At 45.5% G+C, this 22,861-nt stretch overlaps 5 protein-coding genes across 5 annotated transcripts; 2 read left to right on the forward strand and 3 right to left on the reverse strand.

Annotated features, from left to right (window-relative positions):
• Nucleotides 1-181: 181 nt before the first annotated feature.
• Nucleotides 182-1,627, forward strand: GL218_01359 (uncharacterized protein; the record flags this gene model as incomplete). Its single annotated transcript, XM_033577825.1, has 2 exons — nt 182-728; nt 807-1,627. The coding sequence occupies 2 exons, from the start codon at nt 182-184 to the stop codon at nt 1,625-1,627; spliced, it is 1,368 nt and encodes a 455-aa protein (XP_033437848.1).
• Nucleotides 1,628-3,912: 2,285 nt separating this feature from the next.
• Nucleotides 3,913-6,698, forward strand: GL218_01360 (putative beta-glucosidase A; the record flags this gene model as incomplete). The annotated part of the gene is made up of 4 exons (XM_033577826.1): nt 3,913-4,136; nt 4,191-4,579; nt 4,633-4,819; nt 4,883-6,698. The coding sequence occupies 4 exons, from the start codon at nt 3,913-3,915 to the stop codon at nt 6,696-6,698; spliced, it is 2,616 nt and encodes an 871-aa protein (XP_033438772.1).
• A 470-nt stretch (nt 6,699-7,168) lies between these two features.
• Nucleotides 7,169-8,346, reverse strand: GL218_01361 (uncharacterized protein; the record flags this gene model as incomplete). The annotated part of the gene is made up of 4 exons (XM_033577827.1): nt 7,169-7,194; nt 7,256-7,734; nt 7,781-7,887; nt 7,939-8,346. 4 exons carry the CDS (start codon nt 8,344-8,346, stop codon nt 7,169-7,171), a joined length of 1,020 nt encoding a protein of 339 aa, XP_033438773.1.
• A 1,809-nt stretch (nt 8,347-10,155) lies between these two features.
• Nucleotides 10,156-11,415, reverse strand: GL218_01362 (uncharacterized protein; the record flags this gene model as incomplete). The annotated part of the gene is made up of 1 exon (XM_033577828.1): nt 10,156-11,415. The coding sequence occupies one exon, from the start codon at nt 11,413-11,415 to the stop codon at nt 10,156-10,158; it is 1,260 nt and encodes a 419-aa protein (XP_033438770.1).
• Nucleotides 11,416-12,868: 1,453 nt separating this feature from the next.
• GL218_01363 (Reticulocyte-binding protein 2 like protein a) lies at nt 12,869-15,736 on the reverse strand (the record flags this gene model as incomplete). The annotated part of the gene is made up of 1 exon (XM_033577829.1): nt 12,869-15,736. The coding sequence occupies one exon, from the start codon at nt 15,734-15,736 to the stop codon at nt 12,869-12,871; it is 2,868 nt and encodes a 955-aa protein (XP_033438771.1).
• Nucleotides 15,737-22,861: the final 7,125 nt, after the last annotated feature.

Consider the following 22,861-nt stretch of genomic DNA (forward strand, 5'->3'; position numbering starts at 1 on the left):
TTTTAACCTAGAGTAAAGAGAAGATTGGTTCGGAGTAGCCGGGGATTCCCCACCTAACTGTTCCTCCTTTACCAGGCAGCAGGCTGATGCCTTGATATCTCGTCGAAGATAAAAACTAACCCACAAGAGTATAGATTCGTTGACTTTTATTCAAGCAGTTTCTCAAAATATTGAATCAATCATGGTACGAGGAGTCGGCCAACTTCTGGGTTTTTCCCGGAAGAGGATACTAGACGAAACGCCACCGCCAGCGCCCGTGCCAGTGCCAATTGATCCTGCGCGCTGCAAGATGGAGCAGAGGGTACCGCTCGCGAGCGAGATACTAGATCACCCGGACTCAATTAACTCTCAGTTACAATCCCCTCTCTTCGGAAAGCTCCCCAGAGAGTTGCGCGATTTGATTTGGCGCTTCTCTCTAACGCGATACGAAGATCTCGACCAACTCTACGATATCCAGAAGCCCTATGCTAGGCCCGGGCAAGCTGCCCCACTACGGGTAGCTGTTCAGCTGCTTCAAACGTGCCGGGCTGTATACGTCGAAGCCTTTCTTACGCCCTTCCAAGTCAACCCCATAGTGGTATTCCACGGCAACAACAACGATATTCCTCCGGGTATCCCGCTGATGCGCACGACGGAGGATCAAGTCCTATGCAGGAAGCTAAGATTCTGGCAATTTGCAAATATATCATCCGTTGAGATAACACTGCAGCAGGTAAATTTGGAAGGTGGTGAGTTTAGTCCTAAATACCTCGATATCGTCCGTTGAAGAATGTGTACTCTAATTCAGTTGCTGACGCTAATATTAGGTGGACTCGAGCGAGTGTCTCGTCTGATTGGAACGATAGGTCGGCATCATGGGCATGAGAGTAGAGGCTACGCGGTTACAGGTTACGCGTCTTTTGTGTCGCCTACTGAGCCCGACAGAAGCACTAGCGAGGCCGACTCGAAGGAAGAATATAATAACCAACTATCATCTCTACCGAACCCACTTATCGGTAGAAAAATTACTCGTTTATCTATCCGCATGTCTCGCACTGACTGGTGGGGTTGGGAGAGTAGACCCGACGAGGGTGACGTATCTCCTTCGGCGAGACTTCGTTTAGAGCCTATGATTAATGTCACAGACCTCTGGAAGAGGCCTGCCAACTACTTGGCTATGACGAAAGGGTACGAGGCACGGAAAGCAGGTAACGAGCCTGACTTCCAACTGGACGATTTTGAAAAGCAGGGGCGCTGGGGCTCTCAGATACGAGAGTATTGGCCAGACCTCACAACGCTCGAGCTTGTCTTGGAGACATTTTCATGCAAGAAGAATCAGCTGGATAATGTCGTTCAGTGTGCTAAATTGTGGACGTTTCCACTAGAGGACGGATTCCACCTTGCGTGGAATGGTAAAGAAGAACTAATCCGATGGCGCGGTGCTCAGTCTTATAAGTATGAGCACTATGACTGGTTTAGGGCCCATAACGTACCTCAAGCTACCGAAGCGCAGAGTTCAGAAGCGATTCAATGGAGGCCCTCTCAACGCAGTAGTCGGAGTGATAAAAATAGCCAGGAATTCATTATCCAGACATTGACTTTTGAACGGAAAAGAGTTGAAGGCTATACCGATGCGGACAGATCTTAAACGTCGCGTGAGAGTGGAGGAATTTAGGTCGGGTTTAGGAGCTGAGGTAAAATTTCCATCTAACAGACATATTATACTATTTATGAAGCTTTAGTGATGTTATTCGTTTACTATTATTTTATTTGGTGTTATTCTGTGTATAGTGTTATGCAGTGTTATGGTCTAAGTGTGCTCCCTATAATACCTTAGGTAATCAGCTAGGTGTCTATCTATGTAGATATAAGGTTATTTATCCAATTACCTAACCATAACTCGTACTTATTACGTTAAGTGATCCACATACTGTTATACACACTTAAATCACTTAAATGGTTGATATTGGGTACACACATATGACTGATCGTATATACATTAGGTAGCTGTACGTAGCACAATTTACATTATTCTACTCTAAGATGTTGCCTATTAAAATACGTAAGCAAGCCGGAATACCGAATTAAGTATGAAGCTATGAAGAAGCATACACCTCTTGACCGGCGAATTGCTACTATACGAATCTCGTTAGATATGACCTCATGAAGCAAACACGGCAATAATTCAAAATTCAAAAGTCTGCTCTGGCTTATTATTCCGCCGAGGGTAACCTTGTCTACCCCGCATAATTACCTAAAAGACCGGGGCATTCCCCGCACACAACCTCGAGCTTCCCCAAAACAGACACCGTCACCCGGCCGGGGAAGCAATTCTCATTCGTATACGGAGAACTAAATCAGAAGCACGCTGCATACTAGCTAAGAAAAGGGCCGATAAAAAAATAAGAGTACGAATTGATTGTTGGCAAGAGGGGAGACCTTTTGGATTGAGAGATTGGTAGGTATTCGGGTATTGTAGGTGAATGAAATAGAATTGGATCTTTGTCGTTATTAGAGTTGTTTGTTTTGGAGGTGTTTCCAACTATGTATTTACTATATCTAAAGAGTTAAAGAAAGCAGTCAATACAGCTTAGGTACCTGTTAGATGTTGTAAACAAGAAGTTGTTTTCTTCTGGTCTAGTGTGTACAAGCGGGGCTCACTCAGGGTAAACCTCGGGAATTCCTTCCAATCCCCCACAGTGTTTACGGCAGAACGGGTGGTATGTGGAGCACCTTTGCAAGGGGGTATTCAGTAGTCCCGGCACCTTGGCACCCTAAATTACAGTGCAACTTACACTTACTTGGTAGTTAACATGTACATATGATAACTTAAGAATAGGGAATAGGAGAAACATACCACTTCATTTCATAGTGTTATTCAATATACGTTAATAAGTAGTCTATAGAATAATATATATTCTACACAAAACTTTCTATACACGTCCTTCCTGTATAATAAATGCCATAAGAGACATTAATTATACATGTTAATAACTCAACTCCCCCTGAAGATCTTTCCCTGACGCTTTATATTTAAACATGTACATACCTCATGTCTCTAATTAGTCAATGCGTCATAATCCTTGGGGGCGAGAGCTGTAGGGATTTCCTAACGTGATCTTCCTTGTCTTCGACCGCCCATTAATGCTTTGTTAAAATGTACTACTACCCGTTCTTGGGAAATCTCGCCGATTTTTATGACGCCACAGGACGCGTATTTCTTAATGATCAACTGTTACATAATGTTTGCTATGTCTTTTCTTGTCTAATATACGCCAGTAGTAACTCGATTTGTCTTGTCTAGTTTAGTTTCCCAACTGGAATCGGATTCTTAGCTAACCCTCCAAGCGGAGAACCCTGCTCTTCGTGGGTTCGCCGTAACCTTGTAGCGTGGAGAACCGTGCTGACTACCTAGGAATCTCGAGAATCCAATCTCTCTCACCTTGATTAGTCGCATGCGAATTGCTGATCACTTGATCCGCTGCTTTACAGGGGTAGCAACAGATTTCAATGTTATTAATAGGGAGACCTGTGCTCGATTTTATTGTCCTTTAGTAGTCCATCCCTCTCGGACCTCACCTTGTCTTCTCATCGGATAGAACGAACTTCATACGAACGTTACTACCGTATGATAGTCGCGATGCGTTACGCTTCGTGGGTCGCCTTATTGGCGGTGACCAGGTATACAGCAGCAAATGCGGTTAGTCACCCCATCCATGCATCCTCCTGTATTTCCCTCGGGCATCCTCGCACATTCCTCTTCATATCATCCATAGTACCGAGAAGACTGTCGTGAAGTTTATCTCCATCAATTTAGCATCGAGATCTAGATTCTTTCGCGCCAGTCGTATCGTATACGAAATAGCTTAAATTCAAAATCTTATGTTCTCTGATGTCGTGATCTGATCACAGTTAAGCCAAGGCTTTTTCACCATGCAGCTCCACAGATCTTTGGCACAAATATTGCCGGTTTCGCAGTTCGTAATATCTGACAATTCGCAGGTTGAAAAGCGAGATCTCGCCTACTCCGAGCCGCACTATCCTTCGCCTTGGATGAACCCTACTGCGCAAGGATGGGAAGATGCTTATGCCAAAGCTAGAGAATTCGTCTCCCAGCTTACACTAGCAGAGAAGGTCAATCTAACAACCGGTGTCGGGTGAGTATTTGCATTCTAAATATTCACAGAGCTGTATCGGCTAACGAAATCTAGTTGGCAAGGGGAGCAATGTGTTGGCCAAGTTGGTTCTATTCCTAGACTGGGTTTCCGTAGTCTTTGTATGCAAGACTCTCCGTTGGGCATTCGTTTTGCGGACTATGTCTCAGCTTTCACGTCTGGTCAAACTGTGGCGGCTTCGTTCGACAGAGACCTCATCTATCGACGAGGCAAGGCAATGGGCGAAGAGAATAAAATTAAAGGCGTCGACGTACTTCTAGGGCCAGTAGCTGGACCTATCGGGCGAGCGCCGGTAGGTGGACGTAACTGGGAAGGATTTTCTCCCGACCCATATCTGACCGGCGTCGCAATAGCCGAGACCGTCAAGGGAATTCAAGATGCCGGCGTGATTGCTTGCGCTAAGCACTATATCGGTAACGAGCAAGGTTAGAAGGATTAGATGACCATTTTTGAAATGCAACTGCTAATACAGATGCAGAACATTTTAGACAAGTCGGCGAGTCTCAGGACCGTGGATACAACATTACCGACACTCTGTCGTCAAACATCGACGACAAGACAATGCATGAATTGTATTTATGGCCATTCGCGGACGCGATCCGAGCCGGCGTCGGTTCTATCATGTGCGCGTACACGCAAATCAATAATTCATATTCTTGTCAAAAGTAGGTGCCAAGTGGTTGGTTGCGATTATATTTCTGTGCTAACGCGCTTTTCCCGTTTTATAGCTCCAAGGCGTTAAATGGCCTCCTCAAAGGCGAATTAGGATTCCAGGGATTTGTCATGTCAGACTGGCAGGCGCAGCACTCTGGCGCGGCCAGTGCCGTAGCCGGGCTTGACATGACGATGCCCGGAGACACCCTCTTCAACTCCGGATTCAGTTTCTGGGGCACTAATCTTACTCTTGCGGTGCTAAATGGAACAGTGCCACAGTACCGAGTTGACGATATGGCGATGAGGATCATGGCGGCTTATTTCAAGGTTGGCAGAACATTAGATCAGATCCCAATCAACTTTGATTCGTGGACTCGGGATACCTTCGGGCCTATCCATTACGCTGCCAACGAGGGTCATCAGCAAATCAACTGGCACGTAGACGCCCAAGAAGATCACGGAGATCTTATCCGGGAGATAGCTGCCAAGTCAACCGTGCTGCTCAAGAATAACGGTGTTCTCCCGCTAAAGAAGCCCAAGTTTCTCGCCGTCATCGGGGAGGATGCCGGTCCTAACCCGTTAGGTCCGAACGGCTGCTCTGATCGAGGCTGTAATAAAGGAACTCTCGCAATGGGATGGGGTTCGGGAACCGCCGACTTCCCTTACCTCGTCACTCCCATCGATGCGTTGCAGGTACAAGCTCTCGAAGACCGTACTCGTATCGAAGCTGTTTTGGATAATTCCGCGTCGACGACGATTGAAACCTTGGTCAAGCAAGAAGGGGCTATCGCCCTAGTATTTGTCAATGCTGATTCCGGCGAAGGCTATATTAGTGTTGATGGTAATGATGGGGATCGTCGCAACTTAACACTTTGGGGCAACGGCGATGAGCTTATTAAAAACGTCTCATCTTGGTGTAATAATACAGTGGTTGTTATACACTCTGTTGGACCTACGCTCGTATCGGACTGGTACGATTCACCCAACGTTACTGCTATCTTATGGGCTGGTTTACCGGGTCAAGAAAGCGGCCGCTCGATTGTAGACGTACTATACGGAAAAGTCAATCCTGCTGCCCGAACGCCCTTCACGTGGGCTAAAAGTCGAGAAGACTATGGTGCTGACGTCCTATATGAGCCCAACAACGGCAACGGCGCACCGCAGCAAGACTATACCGAGGGTGTATTTATCGACTATCGGGCCTTGGATCGTGCCAAGATCGATCCTATCTTCGAGTTCGGATTTGGATTGTCGTACACGACGTTCGAGTATTCGGATATCCAAGTCGAGAAGGCCAATGTCGAGGAGTATAAACCCACAACAGGGAAAGGTGCCGAAGCCCCAATCTTCGGTAACTACTCAACAGAGCTTGAAGACTACCTCTTCCCAGAATCCTCTTTCCCTTATATATGGCAGTACATTTATCCGTACGTGAACACGACATCATCGCTCGAGGATGCATCCATGGATCCTGAATTCGGAAAGACTGCAGAACAGTTCCTGCCTCCGGGAGCGCTAGAGTCTACCGCACAAGACCTCGACCCTGCCGGACCAGGACTTACGGATCAGCCAGGTGGTAACACCGGATTATTCGATGTCTTGTATACGGTAACCGCTAAAATTACCAACACTGGCGATGTGGTGGGCGACGAGATCCCGCAGCTCTATGTTTCCCTTGGTGGAGAGGATGATCCGTCAGTAGTCCTCCGCGGCTTTGATCGGATTCAAATTGACCCAGGCTGCACCGAGGTTTTTACGGCAACCTTAACACGACGTGATGTTAGCAACTGGGATGTTGAATCTCAGAACTGGGTCATTACTAGCTCTGCCAAGACCGTGTTCGTCGGTCCCAGCAGTCGCAAGTTGCCCTTAAGCGCCCCGCTATCATAGGATATAGTGACAGATATTGAATATAATTTCTAGCCAAGCGAAGTCGACAAGGGATTAAATACCTGGGTACCTATTAATCATGTTAATAGTTAGCTAGATGCAAACATTCTTGTATATAATCTATAATATTAATTCTTGGACTATTGGTTGATCACAACCCTCGATAAATCAGTGTAATGTGTGAGGTGAGAGGTGAATAGTTGAATAATGGAAAGATACCTATGATTGATGAAGGTGCTGACAAACGTTGCAAACATTGCACTGTGAAGCCAAATTAAACATAAGGTTTTCGGCCCGCTAGCTTGGACCCACACCCGCAACTTCAATTCAATCCGTACATAGGTACCTAAGTACCAAGTACCTATGTAACTCATATAATTCCAGTCTTATACAGCTATATCTATCTTTTCTCATGCCGCCCAGCACAACAACATCGCATATATATCCGAGTGTCTTTATTGAAAGACAGTTTACCAGCCAGGGAGACCAGGGAGCCCTAGGAAGAAAGAATGGTTAGCATATATATGTCTTATATGAAAGATAGGGAGACCACTTACAGTCGTCACCAATATCTTCCTTAACACTTTGCGACTTGACACAGTCTACGGCAGCCTGGTCTGTCTGTCTCTGCAGCGGCGAGCAGCGGTCGCCGGAGCACTTTCCATCCATAGCCCTCTGGAGGGCGTCGCCTTTCCAACCGAACAGATAATCGCCGTGCAGGCCATATCCTGTGGTGTCGTTCATACTCCATACAAACGGCTGAGACCCATCTGCAGGCCACTCGGCCTTGTTGTTGAAAGCACGTGTGTCGAACATGATCTCATACATGATCTGCGGGATCTTGACCGGGTGGGTTGAAGGACAAGCACCACCGCTCTCGAACGTTCCCGAAGCAGGATACGCCACGTGGGACTTGTGGTCGGGCGAATCTAAGTTCTTGCCGTCCCAACATGATGGGAAATGCACAGATACTCGCCATCCTCCACCGCATGCGTCCTTGGGGAACGCTTGCGTGTCTGACCCTGTGCAAGGGGCGCTATAGCAAGTCAGCAAACGTCTTCATTGCGGCTCGTTCAACTTACCCCCCGAATGGATTCTGGGCCATATTAACTTCACATCGGTAGCAGAGGCCCTTCTGCATTGTGCTGGCTTGTCTGTTCATCGGATCGCCGACAAGCATTCGGAAGCCCTGACCAAAATAAGCAAAAAAATATTTTCAAGATTTTCAGAACCTACTTACCGGCGGGAATGCAGTAACTTTGGCATTAGGCTGGTAACCACGGATGTAATAGACAGTCATGCCGGCCTCGACGTTAAGTCCTAGGTTGGCAAACTGTGGTACTCGTTTATAGGTGCCGTTGCGAGCCCGGAAATATAGGTTGGCCGTCCAGTAGTTGGAAAAGTCTTCGGAATAGGTACAACTAGTACAAGTGGAGACCGTAGGCGGGTCGTGGTCGTTAGGTTTCATGGAAGCGTTAAGAGAATTTCCGCCGATGATCTGGTGCATGTGTGCCGAGGGCATATTACCCGGCTCTACCAGCGGGTCGATTCTGTCGATAGTAAGCTGGGAGCATCCGAAGCGCATAAGCTCTTGCGCAGCAGCCATGTGGACGGCTGCCGCTGCGGGCAGAAGAGATTTCAACAGCATGTTGACTCAGAATATGAAAATTTGCTTAGAGAAAGCAAAAAGATCAAAACAGCCAGCCGGTGAAAGCGAGCAGGTCTTCATGTTTATATTCTTCGCCGAGACGGCGTAATTCGTGGTTCCCCGGGTAAAGCCAAGGCGGACGGAGTGGTAGGGCTCCGTGGTTATTGGTTAGGTAGCTATGGCAATGCAACTGCCGCTCGACAAAACCTTGCCGGTTAATATAACCCTAGGGTCTGGGGGACAGGGCCGGGCAGCAAATCTGATGAGAAGCTCAAATTAGCTGTGGCGGACGCATGCCTATTCCGACATATTAAGCGGGGCAAAGGACTCGGTAGTGTTCCAATAATCGAATCAAGCCTTCGTCTAAGTAGCCCAACGTCATTGAACTCCAGCTCAGCACCGCGCGAAGACCCCTTCTAGATAGGACGGAGCAAGCTTCCTTAGCACATACGGGCGTGGATCCATCTCAGCATATGCCGAGACCCCCTTTCCAAATTTATTTATATCATCCCAGCAAAACTAGAAGCACAACCATCTGCCTGGGCATTCCCTGGGCGATGGTATCGAGAGAGGTGAATCGCGCACGTGTAGGCGCATATGAGATTTAATATACCACAAGGCCTATAAGCGATTATAAATCTACCGGATCAGGAAAATTTGCCCACTCGAATAGATAGAATATGCATTTTTGTCATTCTTCCTCCCCCCTTACCCCTATATCCCTGAAATGGCCGAGAATACTGACACCGCCTCATATAACATGACAAATTCTTGTGGCGAATAGGAGCCGCTCTAACCGCTAGAATTATTGAGATGTTGCAATCCCAGGGCTAGTCTAATATCGAGCGTATGATGAGGAAGTGCCGTGATAGGTATCGATTTTTTTTCTACTCGGCGGCGTTTCGAAATCAGTACACCTACATTCCTCACTGCAATATAACCATAATTACTTGTTGGTTTGTAAGAGTTTACAGCGCAGATAGACATCTTGAGCGCTGGTTCTGGAAATGTAATTTCGACCTGACATACTTGATAATAATTTACCTACCCAAATACCTTAGGTAGGCAAGAAAAAAAATAGATTAGGTTCTCATCCTCTACGACTACTAGCTACTATTGGTTAGTATACTAAATATAATCAACATTGTAAGCTATTTCCAAGTCTCCCAGGTATATCGCAGGAACGACTAAATGGTTATTCCCGTTTCCTAAGGATATGGTCTTTTCTTTATAGCGAACATCTGGAGCCATGTAACAGTATTTGAGCAACACCATATCCTTAGCTAATCCCAAAAATTCCAAAACCCGAGGGATGGGTATATAACATGTAATCCTACCGTAGCTGCATATGACAACTTATTTATCCCGAGGCCTAGCCCTTTCGTCAATTAGCAAGTCTTATTATGGGACGAATAAACTTCTGAATAGCCGTTCACGTTACCTAGGCAGGTTATGAATAGGTAGAGATTTTACTTGATTGCCAACGTGATAATTACCTAAGTGATATAGTTCCCATCATAACCACAACCAAAGTACAAACCTACTACACTAGTATTACGAAGAATACGCAGGTGCTATTCAAAATATTTATGAATTAATGCCACGCCTTGAGACATGAAGAGAGAAACAGAGGTTGTATAGAGTAAATACAAGTATTAAACAGCAACGAAAATATCCTACTAAGATACACGGCTTATCCTTCAAACCACTGGTGTTATGCTACTGACACATTGCATCTATGCATACTTCTCTAAACAGCACTTCTCATTCCAAATCTCACCCTGGCTGCGTTACCGGACAGGTGGTAAACTACAGCTTAAGCTCAGGATACTCCGGTAGACGCCACGCGTAATCCCCCTCCGGCTTTGGACGGTAGGTCAGAGGTTCGATCTTAGATACCGCCCAAATTGCATTTTGCAAGATCCAAATGCCGAACTTGGAAGACGGGAAGAAGGCACCCATGAGCTCCGTAGGAAGTTTCTGGATCTCATCGATCCCGGGCCGTACTACCGTGTCATACGCTTTTAAAGCGCTGGGGACGTCGTTATTGTGTCGCGCCAGTTCTCCCGCAAGGACGTAAGCGCCGATGAGACACCCCGTCGTCCCCATTCCCGTGAACGGAGTAGGGCAGTACCCTGCGTCTCCGAGTAGCGCAACTCGACCCTTGTATAGCTGCTTCATCTTGATTTGAGCCAACTCGTGCGCCCAAAAGTCTGTTGTTGTCTTCATGCCGTTTAGCAATCGATCGGCCTGCCAACCGGCGCCCTTGAAGGTCTCCGTGAAAGCTTCCTTCTGCTTCTCGACTGATTCTTTGTACGACTTTCTTAGATTATCTGAATCCGCCATGGTGAAGAGCAGGACCTGCGTCACCGGCCTGCCACTCGTCCTGGTAAATAACATTCTTCTTCTCGGCGCGCTATAAACCCTTGCAAGTGTACCCTCGTCTTCGCTACGTGGGATGCTGTAGTAGGCGGCGTGGACTCCGATAGACTTGAAGGCTTCATCGTTAGCTTCCTGGCCAAAAGCCATGCGCCTGGTGCGCGATGCTTGGCCATCTGCCGCTATCACCAGGTCGTAATTCTGCTTTTGTCCGTTAGAAAAGGTAACGTCTACCCCATTATCGGTCTGTGTGAATTCCGTAACTTCTTGACCGAATTCATATGTGAGGCCCCCCTTTCCCCCGAGCTGCTTCGCTTGTTCATTCTGCTTGATACTCGCATCGTATAGGACTTTGACCATGTCACCCCGCATGATCTCAAATTCGGATGTCAAAGTGCGACGGCGTTGGCCAGCAGGGTTGATGCCTACAAGCGCCTTCCGTCGTCCGCTCGAGTCTACGACCTCAAGACCGGTTTCGTCAACACACGCTTTTTTAATGTCATCGAAGATTCCCATCTTTTTTAGGACATCAACACCTTGGTTCTTGATATCAATTTGCTGGCCTGCCACGCGTAGCGAGGGAAATCGCTCTATAACGGTGACCTTGTGATTGGGATCCGATTTCTGTAGAAATATTGCAAGGGCCGGGCCAGCAACACCAGCACCTATAATCAAGACGTTTAAAGGCATCCCGACTGATGAATGTAGTGTTTTGTTATTGCTGGAAGTATGCTGGGAACCTTTCGTGGCGAAGAATCGAACAGTTGATCGTGGAGGGCACCGACTAAGGCGCTGACTTAATACGAAGATGTTTCTAGTTGCTTTGGCGGTTCTCAGTGTGGATAGATTTGGGAGAAGACGCTCCATACTATGTTGTGTTGATGGTTGACTGAAGTGTAGCTCGTCTTGCGGGCTGCTGGAGTTGCTAGGCTCAGATCGTAAGACGAAGATAAATTCTGTTGCTTAAGATAATGGAGCTAGTTCTAATACCAGCAAAACTCAGTACAATATGGACGAAGCCATTAATTATATATCGAATTAATAGCATATCACCGAAGATTTACTTGGTCGCCCAATGTCTATTACCTCCGCCATCGCCGCTTACGCCCGCTTAGGGCCGTCTCTCGCACCTAAGCACAGTAACACGTCTCCTGACCCGGGCTGAGCTTTTCGCTGTCTGTGTATTTTCCGGTGCGTTCTAGTATTTGTTCTAGATGGTTTGTTTTCGAGAAGGATTTGCAATGGGTTGTCGGATATAATATTGACAATGCAAGGGCTACGGACGAATTCGCACTTATCGACGAAGAAATCCGACCCATATTTTACTCCTTAATAATTAAGCGGAAAGCGAAATACCAAGTGACAGTGAAGAAACAGGTGATATAGGATTATTTACTATTTTTCTAGTTACGTTTATTAATACGTAGCTGCATTTCCTATTACGCGCCTTGAGTATATGTTGGCTTCAGCTAAGCGTTGCAAATGATCATCTTCTGCTTCAATAGATTCGTGAGCCAATACGCGCCATGAGCAACTTGAAGAGCACCCTGGCTACGAACCCAAAATGTACTCAAGAGGCTCACGTTTATTTTCCTTGTATTAAATCTCTAACCTAGTAAGCTTTATTCCAGCTTTAACTATCGTTTACATATCTGGGATAAGTTGAACCGCCTTATTATAGCCTTCTCAACTTATTTCATTACCTACTTGTCTTAGCTACCAGGTTATAACTGTTAAAAATACTTACCTCACGCATAAATAACTTCACAAAGACATATACCATATTTTTACTCAAAGCAAATATTACGTGTCAAAATGTCTCAACTTTGCAGTCATGGTATATTTAGGGCTATCTGTCCAATTGGTGGCAATTTCCAACTCTACATGCGGTTCTGGCTCAATCGTGAATCGTGTGCTTTATAAATTCACCAATTCACCCCCTTATACGCCACCACGCCCGCATCGCCATGCATAATAAAAAGGATAAAGAATTAAGGCTCACACGGAAGGAATGATGATTAGACCGGTGTGGAGATAGGATATCGGTGGAATGCTGTAAGTCTTTAGCATTCCAGTATCCACGCATGCCTGCCAGTTGATATCCCATAAATATCTCTCAAAGTCCCCCAGATGCTGTCCCAGCTCACCAGCCGAACATGTCGAGAATGCCTTGAGCCTCTGTCTTTGCCATGCACTGGATACCTAGCTGGCGGTGTTGGGTACCCTGGAAGAGCTTTCGTAGGCCCTGCGCAACCTTCCAGCCCTCATCCTCGTCAACAATAAACAAGTGTCTCCTCCCGTCTTGATCTCGGATTGTGGCGCGCAGGACATGCAGACCTCGTCGTCGCGTACTAATATTTGACGACCCAGTGTCCCATCTTCCGTGAGGTGCATGGCGACACACGTCCCCGCAAGAATGTAGTAGCTCGTTAACACAGGCTTCGGCATCCTCACCTGTCAGGGTTTTTGGATCGCCACGAATTGAGGATCGGAAACGACTCTTGGGCGTTACCTTGGGGGTGACGTTAGACTCGACAACGCAATGTGCTGGGCACCATATCTCCATCGTTTTGAGCGTCCAGGCCTTAACGTCCCAATCTCGCTGCGGCTCGTTGCGGACATCGTCGTCAATGAAGATACCGGCAGACGAGATACGAAGAATCAAACCGTCCGTGACAGGTCCCATACCACTAATGAGTTGAGAAGCTGGTGTCTTGGAGAATTGGTTGACGAAGCTATAAACAGCCTTGATAACGATTTTATCTGGGTCGTTGGTTCGATAAGGCGGATGTTCGGAAGGTGGCGGCGTTGTCCTTGCTGTTGACTGGGATGGAGCATACGATGACTCTGTGAAGGTTGTCTCACCCGACCTCCTTCGAGTATGGTTCTTAGGCTGGTCATACGGTCGAAACGAGTAAGTTTCTTCGTTAACGCCGCTCGAAGTCTTGGTTGTGCTAGGAGCTGGATTCGGTTGCTTGGTAGAGGCAGCACTAGGCTTACTAGACGTAGTACTTGGGCTCGGCCTAGGGGGACTTGATCTAGCAGGAGACGGAGACCTAACCGGCGGTTTTCCGTTCGGCCAAGGGTTTGTTTTCTCTCCGACCGACGAGTAGGCGTAGGCACCTCTCCTACTTTCGGCCTCTCTTAACCGAGCAGCATCAATATCCCTGATCCTAGCTTCTTCTGCCTCTCTTAACCTAGTAGCTTCCTCCCTCTGTCGAGCCGCCTCCAACTCCCTTTGCCTCTCAACCTCTCTTTGCCTCTCGGCTTCTCGCTGCCTTTCGGCTTCTCTTTCCCTGGCAGCCTCTTCTTCCTTTCGCTTGGCGGCCTCAGCTTCTCTCAGCTTAGCAGCAGCTTCGGCTTCTCTCTGCACGGCAGCCTCCGCTTCTTTCAGCTTTGCTCTCAACGTCGCGGCCTCTTCCTCTCTCAGCTGAGCTGCCTCTGCTATAGCCTTCAGCCTAGTTGCTTCGATTGCTTCCTTAATTCGGATTGCCTCCTTTTCCTTGACTTCCCTCTCAAGCTTTTCTCGGAGCGCCCTCTCTTGGTTCAATCGTTCATGCAATATACGCTCCCTAGCTTCCCGTATTCTGGCTTCTCTCTGCTCCTTTTCCCGTCGCTCCTTCTCCTGCTGCTCTTTTTCGCGCTGCTCCCTTTCTCGCTCTTCCTTTTCGCGGGCCTCACGTTCCTGCTTTTCCTTCGATTCTTGTTGGCGTCTGGCCTTCTCTCGAGCATCCTTCTCGCGTAGCTCCTTTAGTCGTCTGGCCAACTCCTCCTTCTTGCGCCTTTCAGCTTCCTTCGCTTTTAATTCCTCCTCCCTGGCTTTTCGTTCTTCCTCTTTTCGCCGTGTCTCTTCTCTAGCTTTTTCCCATGCGCCTTTGGGTGGATCTCTAGGGGCCTCTTTAGGGGTTTCTTTAGGAGTCTCCTTGGGTGTCTCCTTAGGAAGTTCTTTAGGAAGTTCTTTAGGAAGTTCTTTGGGGAGTTCCTTGGGAAGTTCCTTGGGAAGCTCTTTAGGGGGCTCTATAGGGATTTCTGGAGGAATCTCCTTGGGCTTTCTAGATGGCTTCTTGGGAGAAGCCTTAGAAGATTCCTTATGTTCCTTATGAACCTCCTTAGGTAATTCCTTAGGGGCCTCTTGAGGAACCTCTCTAGGAGCTTCCTTGGGCTTTGGCCTGGGTTTTGGCTTGGGAGGCTCCTGTGGGGGCTCTTTCGCAGGCTCTGGAGATGGCTCCCGGGGCGGTTCGCGGCGGGGTTCCCTAGGTGATTCAGGTCGCTGCTCTGGTTTTGGTTGTCGTTTCGGCTCACGCTTTGGTTCTCGCTTCGGCTCTCGCTTCGGTTCCCGCGGAGGTTCTCGAGGAGATTCTCGAGGTGGTTCTCGAGGTGGCTCTCGCGATGGTTCCTGCGGCGGTCGACGTCGAGGCTCTGGTGGCGGTCCTGGCGACGCATCCTTAGGTTCGTTGGCTTGCGCATGCTGTTGCCACGATTGCTTGGGCCGCTCTGTACCTGGAGTCCCAGGTTTGGGTCCGTGCCGAGGAGGCGGTGGTGGCGAAGCGTGAGGCGGAGGAGGCGGAGGCGTATCGTCATTGGGGGGTGGTCCAGCGTTGGGATTTGGGCCACTAGCATAGCCTCCAGCTCCGGGATCGTACCCCCAAGAATTTCCATTGCCTCTCCCCGACGCCGGGCCACCACCTTGTTGCGTTCTCCCCAAAGACCATGCCCCGACTCCGACTGCGATCACCAATAACACCATGCCCATATTCCCCATTCCTTGGAAGCTGCTCCACCACACATGAAAAACCGGTGCCATGGTCTGACCTAAAACGACTAGAACCAGAGCGCTAGCAAATCCCGCGGCGAAACTGTTCAGGTTCGGCTTCAGAGAAGGGAGATAGAGGAAACCGGATCCCGAGGAGTGCGGCGGTATGATGAATATATCATATTTGCCCGGGGGTAGGTTGGAATTTGCCGGCCTGGGAATGTTGCCATGCGGCGGCGGAGGCGGAGGTTGATCCATCGCGACGGTCTAGCCGCCAAGCGGTGAACCTGTCGAAAAGGCGACCAAAAGGAAGAGAGTAGACGTTAAATGCGATTGAGAAAATGGAGAAGTCGCGATTATAAAGAATACGTTGGTGAAAAATGAGGGTATCTCGAAAAGGCCATGAAGGATCGTAAAGTCGTAAAAGGTGCTGTCGCTATTACAGGTCAGATTATTGTTATTGTCATGGCGCGGATAGAGATGGGGGTGAACGAAGGAGGACAGGTATTAAAAGTGTAGGATAGAAAGTTGGGAGAGATAAAAAAAAATCTGCCAAGTTCCAAGAGTCATCTAAGACGAACAGGGAACAGATCATGACGGGAAATAACGTACCGTAGACAGAAGAGAAAAGAAGATAAAAGTCAAACAGCGCAATGCCCGAATTCCATGCGGATAGATAAAGTAACAAACAACAACAACAACAGAAAACACTTTTGTGTATGTATTTGACGGATCGTAAATCAATCGCACAAATGCAAAGATAAAGAGGCTATCCAAAGTATTTTACTACGTATGTAGGTAATGTAAGGATATCATCAAAAAGAGGAGTCGGACAAAGTGGCGGTCATGAAATTTCATGAAGTCTTTTGTGCAAGTCCTTTTTCTTTAAAATTTGGCACTAACTTCTGCCAATCTGCCAATGTTTACTTGTGAATTGTTGATGCAGAGCTGCTAATCGACCCTGTTTGACAGGTCACAACTTTGTGAAATGGTTGCATTGCGCTAAAGAAATATTAGCCAATGAGAATTAGAGGCTCACACACGAAGGTCTGAGCGCAGCGTAATTGTCTCTTTTATAGGCATAGCGCAAGTTCATATTCGGTATAACTCTATTTTTTCTCATTAAGCGTCCCCCCGCAAATGCACAACTCGACACTTCTCTCATCCTTGTCTACATTTTTTTGTGCTACCATGCAAAGCATTAAAATATTTTATTTTCTGTCGCAATTCACTTCTCATACCTAGATATTCGACTTGAATTTTTTATTGCTTTTTTTATAATAGTTTTCTAGAATCTAGAGTCAAAATATAGGTATATAATAAACTCAGGTACTTAGATATATCTTTAGCTACATAACCTCGGCTGCGCTGCTCCGCAACGGTTAACCACCCAACCTCTCGAAAACTAATCGACGTTGAAACGGCGCTCCGAAACATGGCTTCTGGATGCTGTCAATTGGCTCGCGTCGCACGATAACGGTCAACAAACGCGCCAGGTCAAATTTCAAGAGAGTCTCCACTCCCACCATCATCAATACAATACTATAACGAATCACGGGAGGATAGGTGTATAGGTGGATTGGCGGATTGGGTATCTCGCTTGCAAATGTACCCCTAAACCGACTATCACCGGGGAGCTCCCCCGCTTCCGTGTTTGCGGTTGTCCGTTACATTCAGTGAATGACATTGTTCATCACTCTCCCCGAATCAAGTGATATCACCACATTACGATCTTCAACTAAGAGCTAGGTTAAGATGTTAATTACTACAAGTTCTTAAATATCTACCTAGTTAGGTCGTCATTTACTAATGCCCAAGCCGCCCAATAACTTCCAGTAAGGTAGGTAGTTTTAGTTGTTCTATATTAATATACCAAAGGCACTTAGGCAGGACAATCCTTTGGCCGCGTACAGCTACGAGCTGGTTGCTAGGCAACACTTCAGTAATTGGCAACTTGTGCTGTTGTCGGTGCGGGGTCGCCAAGTTGGTGGGTTGCCTCTCAGAGAGCACCATGTCTACTAATTGTCATCTCATTCATTTAAAACAAGTCGTTTTCCTTTTAAGGAGTTATCTTAAGGTTATTTGCGCGACGTTATATAATCGCAATTAGAGCCTTACTGCATAACTGAAAAGTTCATGTCTTCTACTAGGCCCATGAATCTGGTATCTAATGTGTCTTCCATCACGTTTCATTCTCGGGATCTTGCATCACGGGTGGACGCCACAAACCCCAAGTTGCAGCATGCATAAAGGGACGGACCGCAATAGCCTTACCAGGTTAATTCGAGATCAAACATGTGAAACTCCAATAGTCATCTAAGCTAGGAGGTAGTTACATAAAGAAATCTCAACTTTAGTAGTAAGCAAACCAAGTTAGGGGATTTTTACCATCCCAATGAAACATCAGGCTGCTTAAACATTTAACTACCGAACAAGCATCGTCTGCTAGTAAAATATTTATATTAATAGTAAAAATATAGTTCAGTGATAGCTTCGAACCAAAAACGATTAAGATGACTAAGGACATTCTTTTGTTAGTCCTGCCATGATAAAGTGATACTCCTACCACCTATTCAAGTACCCGAGGTGTTTGATACCAGATGAATGAAATCCTAAGTATCAATACCTTAGGTACCTACTCATTCTTGATAAATTCCGGTAATATTGTGTGTTCTCTTTTAGGCGAACTAAGCCAAGTCTCCATACGAAATAGTAGTGATCTTCAAGAGCTACCTCACATCGAAGTACTACTTAGTTGAGTGTTCTATAATACTAACAGAACTATTAGATCACCAACTTTTTTCTTACAGGTCCATCTTTATAACAGTATATGAAATAAATCTTGGTCGAAATCCAGTATATATACTCGAGGGAGACGGAGCTGGAGTTTCGCCTGACATGAGAGATCCACCCCCTCCTGCCTATAGCATTACTCTGCCTGGTTAGCGCTAGCGCTAGGTAGCCGACTTTTATCAGGAGAAACCCCGTCGAATACGCCTTTTTATAACAGAGATGGAATCATCCTCAGCGCTCAGCAGTGCTCAAGGGGAAACCTGAGTCAGACCAGTTAAGTATCTAAGCATATTAGCCTAGTATTAACCCCATAGGAGCATGCTAAGTTTCACTACGACTACTTTAACACCGTATGAGATATGTTTAGAATTTCCCATCGAGAAAACTACGTATAGCTAGGTCAATACTTCATTTTATAAGCATCTCTCAAGATCCAGAGTACAAACACCACTCCGATGGACCATTGCGCAATTGGCTATGTTTAACATTAGAAATATAATCTCAACGTTACTTACAACCTTGACTCATATTGTTTAGTTAAGGTTGTTTGATACCTGAGAAGGTCGCATTTGTCACTCGCTTGATTCTTGAATACTGTATATGCTATCTAGTCCACAAGGTCTTTAGCAGTGTTTTTAAAACCTTTGAATGTCAGGATTCTAGATGAGACATCTAGAATAAAGAACATGTTTAGTATATAGACGTAGAACCTTCTAGGTAGTTAGAGTTCCTTGCGGAACAACGAAGTTGTTTCCATGCTATTTGGTTCCACCTCGTGACATTGAATCACTTTAGAAAGTATCAAACCAAAGTTATCTTGTTTGTGTTAAAGCAGTCAACTGCTGAGGTAATGCTCGGAAGCTTGATTGTGTCAGGATTTCAATAAGTATAGCCGTATGTTCCTGTACTTAACCCACAGTTCTTCGCGGAACAACAAAGTTATTTCCATGCTTCTTGCACTACTTCGTGACAATTTGGGCTCAAGGGGACCAAAGGGCGAAGACTTAAGACATGCCTATAATCAGGGTTCATATCTATTGCTAGTAAACTTCGCTGGATTGTAGAGAGGAAAGTGTCCATACGACTTTCAAGACCCATCGGCTTATAGTTTAGAATATACGTGGTATATAGCTTTGGAGCAACATCATTATCGTACTTACAACAGTGGTAGACTTTGCGGACTTATGGCTTAAAGGTTTACCATTACTAACACTTTGGTATAAAACACACCGGGTCGGTGACAGGTAATAGTATTGACTGTGACTAGCTCGTGATCTGGAATTTTTTTCCCCTAGAGCTAACGCTAGTCTGGTTATTAATATCCGGCTTTGAATGAGTTATGCTTAAATTTTTTTGACGGCCTAAGTTAGTTACCCCCTTAGTAGGAAGAATAAACCACCACCATAGTAGTCAGTACGTTACCCAAGTTTCGGTGTTTCACATCAATATACCAAGGAATAGTCTTGTAGAAGTAGCACAGAGTAGACGGGTGTATAGTGTATTAGCAGCCTGATAAGTTGTACCTTAGGTACGGTAAATAATTATGGAAGTGGGTGACTATTCGGTATGCTATATTTAATTAATTTAGAAAATATTTTACACTTGCCAAGCTAAGCTTGTTTTGTTTCTTTGTGATTATTAAGGGTTTATGTATATATTACAATAAATATTGGAAACCTTTTGTTTATTCTCATCCCCTGAATCCTGCCAACACGTGGAATAGTATTTAGGGCGTTACTTATTACTTATCTGAAATGAGAGTTAAAATATAAGACTTTTAACTTCTAATTGGACCCTTATTGTCTGTAATGGCTACAGACTAAGGATAGAATTTACTTGTCAAAAGACGTATGCTTGCCAGACTGTCTTTTTGGACTATCTATTTTTCGACACGGGGTTACACAAAGTAGGGCAGAAAAAAAAGCTCGAATACCGCAAGGGAAACTCGTTGAAACTTTTTTCTAGCTTGCTAACTGCTATGAATCACCTCTGGCCGAACTCGCTCGATGACCATCATATAAGCTTTTCTCTAGTTCAGAACCTCGGAGTGTTCGGTATATGCTCCTTGCTGGTTTGGACATTTAGTTTGCTCATACCTGTTTAGCAATTATCAAAGTTTTAGTTAGATCCTAGTAGTATACACTAAAGTAGACAACTGGAGATATTGCGGGAACCGGCGCTAGGAGTTGAACGCAATTTCGAATATCCAGTTCTAGTTTCAAACCCGACGCTAATAAGTCTCCATAATCATGTCGTATTAATCAGCCTGTTGGGGCTCTGTAATCGTATGTTGGCGGTCAAGTGCGTGAGTGTTCTTTGAATTATCTCTGTATGTAAATGGCTGGATGGTTGGTATACTTTGAACGATAGGTGGGACTACTTGAAATAGTACAGATCACCTCATACGGAATCATCCCTTTTCTAACAGAAATCCCGTGATTATCTCGACAAAGCGTAGATCGACGGTGGAGCTGCTGATAAGCTTTTTATATTTTCCTGATTGTTTGCTAACGCCCATTTATTCGGGTCGATCTGGGTGACAGGGCTGAAGACTTGCGAAATGTCAACTTAAGGTTCACGTTTTCGTTTGCATCATGGTTGTTTGTCAACGTGCACGCCACCCGTCGACGCTAGGAATGAACCGTGTCTCTCAACCAATTGGGACAGCCGATCTGAGCTCAGAACCATGCTCTTGGGACGATAAGGTGAGGTGAGTGATACAATGAGAATACATCGGAGAATTAGAGCGGAGTCGATTAGATATCGAGTGACGGAAGAGGCAAAGCAAACTGCGGGTAGAGGTTGGATCCATTCATAGATATCTCTGGCAATGTAGATTGGGCATGTTACCCAGCCGTCACAGTTACGTGCGTGGGTGAAGTTGCCATTCGTTTGAATTTGGTTGTCATCAGATAAGTTGTAGATATATAAATGACATCTGATGATAGACGGATCTAGGTATATGATCTACGCGAGAAGATGCACTTATGCCTTACGTATGATATGATCGACAGCCTCGTTGATAGTATAAATGGTACTGTGACGTTTACTATAGTCAGGTTTAGAATCATATGCAATACGCTTCGTTGCTTCTACATAGTGTACATAATTGCTTCTGTACTTTAAAGTAAGGGGTAACAATGTTGCTTTTTAGATCCACGATCGCGTGCTTATGTATTTGCATGTGTAATTATATATCAGACCCAATGAATTTCCAGCGTGGCTTCATATGCGAGCCGTATCCAGTAAGGGAAGGCTTATATAGGGTTTAATTGGTTAATAGGTTCTTCTGTACGGCCAGTTTATTTGCACGTAAATGAATTTATATGGTTTACAGTTATACCTACTATAATAGGGCCGAGTGGGCCCGCATGTTATCCGACATCCTTCAAAGACCTATCCGGATATGTACCTACATTAGGTACCATAGCGGAGGAGGGGGGTTTGGCGGAATCATTCTAAAACTGGAATGATTCCGTGCGGTAGAACGTTTTTAGGTTTTAAGGGCTCTGATTGGTCAGAATCCGGGTATAGTGGGTCTATGTACCCACTTTTAATATCTTATTTTAAAGAAAGCGTTCTATAACCGTAAAACCATTCCATCCAGTAAAATCGTTCCAACTTTTGGAACAATTTTACTAAGAATACAAAATTTTAATAATAAAAAAAATAATAAAAAAAATAAAATGAAAAAAAAATAAAAATAAAAAAAAAATTTTTTTTCTAAGTCAAAATATTACTTTTTCCGATGTAAAGGTTATAAGGCCTAAAAACAGGAAAAATTCCACAATGAAATAATTCGATGAGATTGGCCACCTCGTCCCATTAGCTCAAACGTTTACACTTTAAACTTTAACCTTAATAAAAAATAAAAGGTGGGGTTTATGGTTACACGAACGCAAGAGTGGTGGGTTCGAGGACCAGTCCTTCTAATTTTTTTGACTTTTTTCTTTTTCGACCCCACTTTTTCACGTGAATATCACGTGAAAGTCACGTGAAAAGGCAAATCGTTCTATTTTACGGAATCATTCTAGTAATAGAATCATTCCACGACGTTGGAATGCACCAAGCTGATTCCCCTGTTTTCGTCAGGTGGAATGATTTTACTAAGTGCAATAGTTTTAGGTTTACGGAATGATTCCCTCAAACCCCCTTCCTCCGCTATGGTATCTACCTGATCCTAATAGCTCAGCTGCTTCACCTGGTTAGGGTGTCTTTTAGAGTCGATCGCGTGAACGAGAATGGCAAGGAAAACATGCAGAGGACAATTGCCTAAAATTACCTGATAAAGAAAGTGGTCTGCTATATAATGATATTATTGGATACGTCTATCTGCATACTTATATTAAGTACTTTAAATATTTGACGTTTGCGACAGAAATTTGTGTGCGGATGAGTTCCGGCTGGCTGGTAGTAAAGAGCGGGATGCCTCAACTACCTCCTTGAGTAACTAAATCTTATATTTCAAGTCTGGGGAATTAATTTATTTCCGTTATCGATACTGTGAGTGTTACACTTACCGCCTTAGGTACATACTGCATCCATGCAGTATGCTAGGAGCCGAGGCTGGACGGCGCTGGATCCGAACAA

Source organism: Daldinia childiae, assembly GCF_008694065.1.
Source record: "Daldinia childiae strain JS-1345 chromosome Unknown Scaffold2, whole genome shotgun sequence".
NCBI classification, from domain to species: domain Eukaryota; kingdom Fungi; phylum Ascomycota; class Sordariomycetes; order Xylariales; family Hypoxylaceae; genus Daldinia; species Daldinia childiae.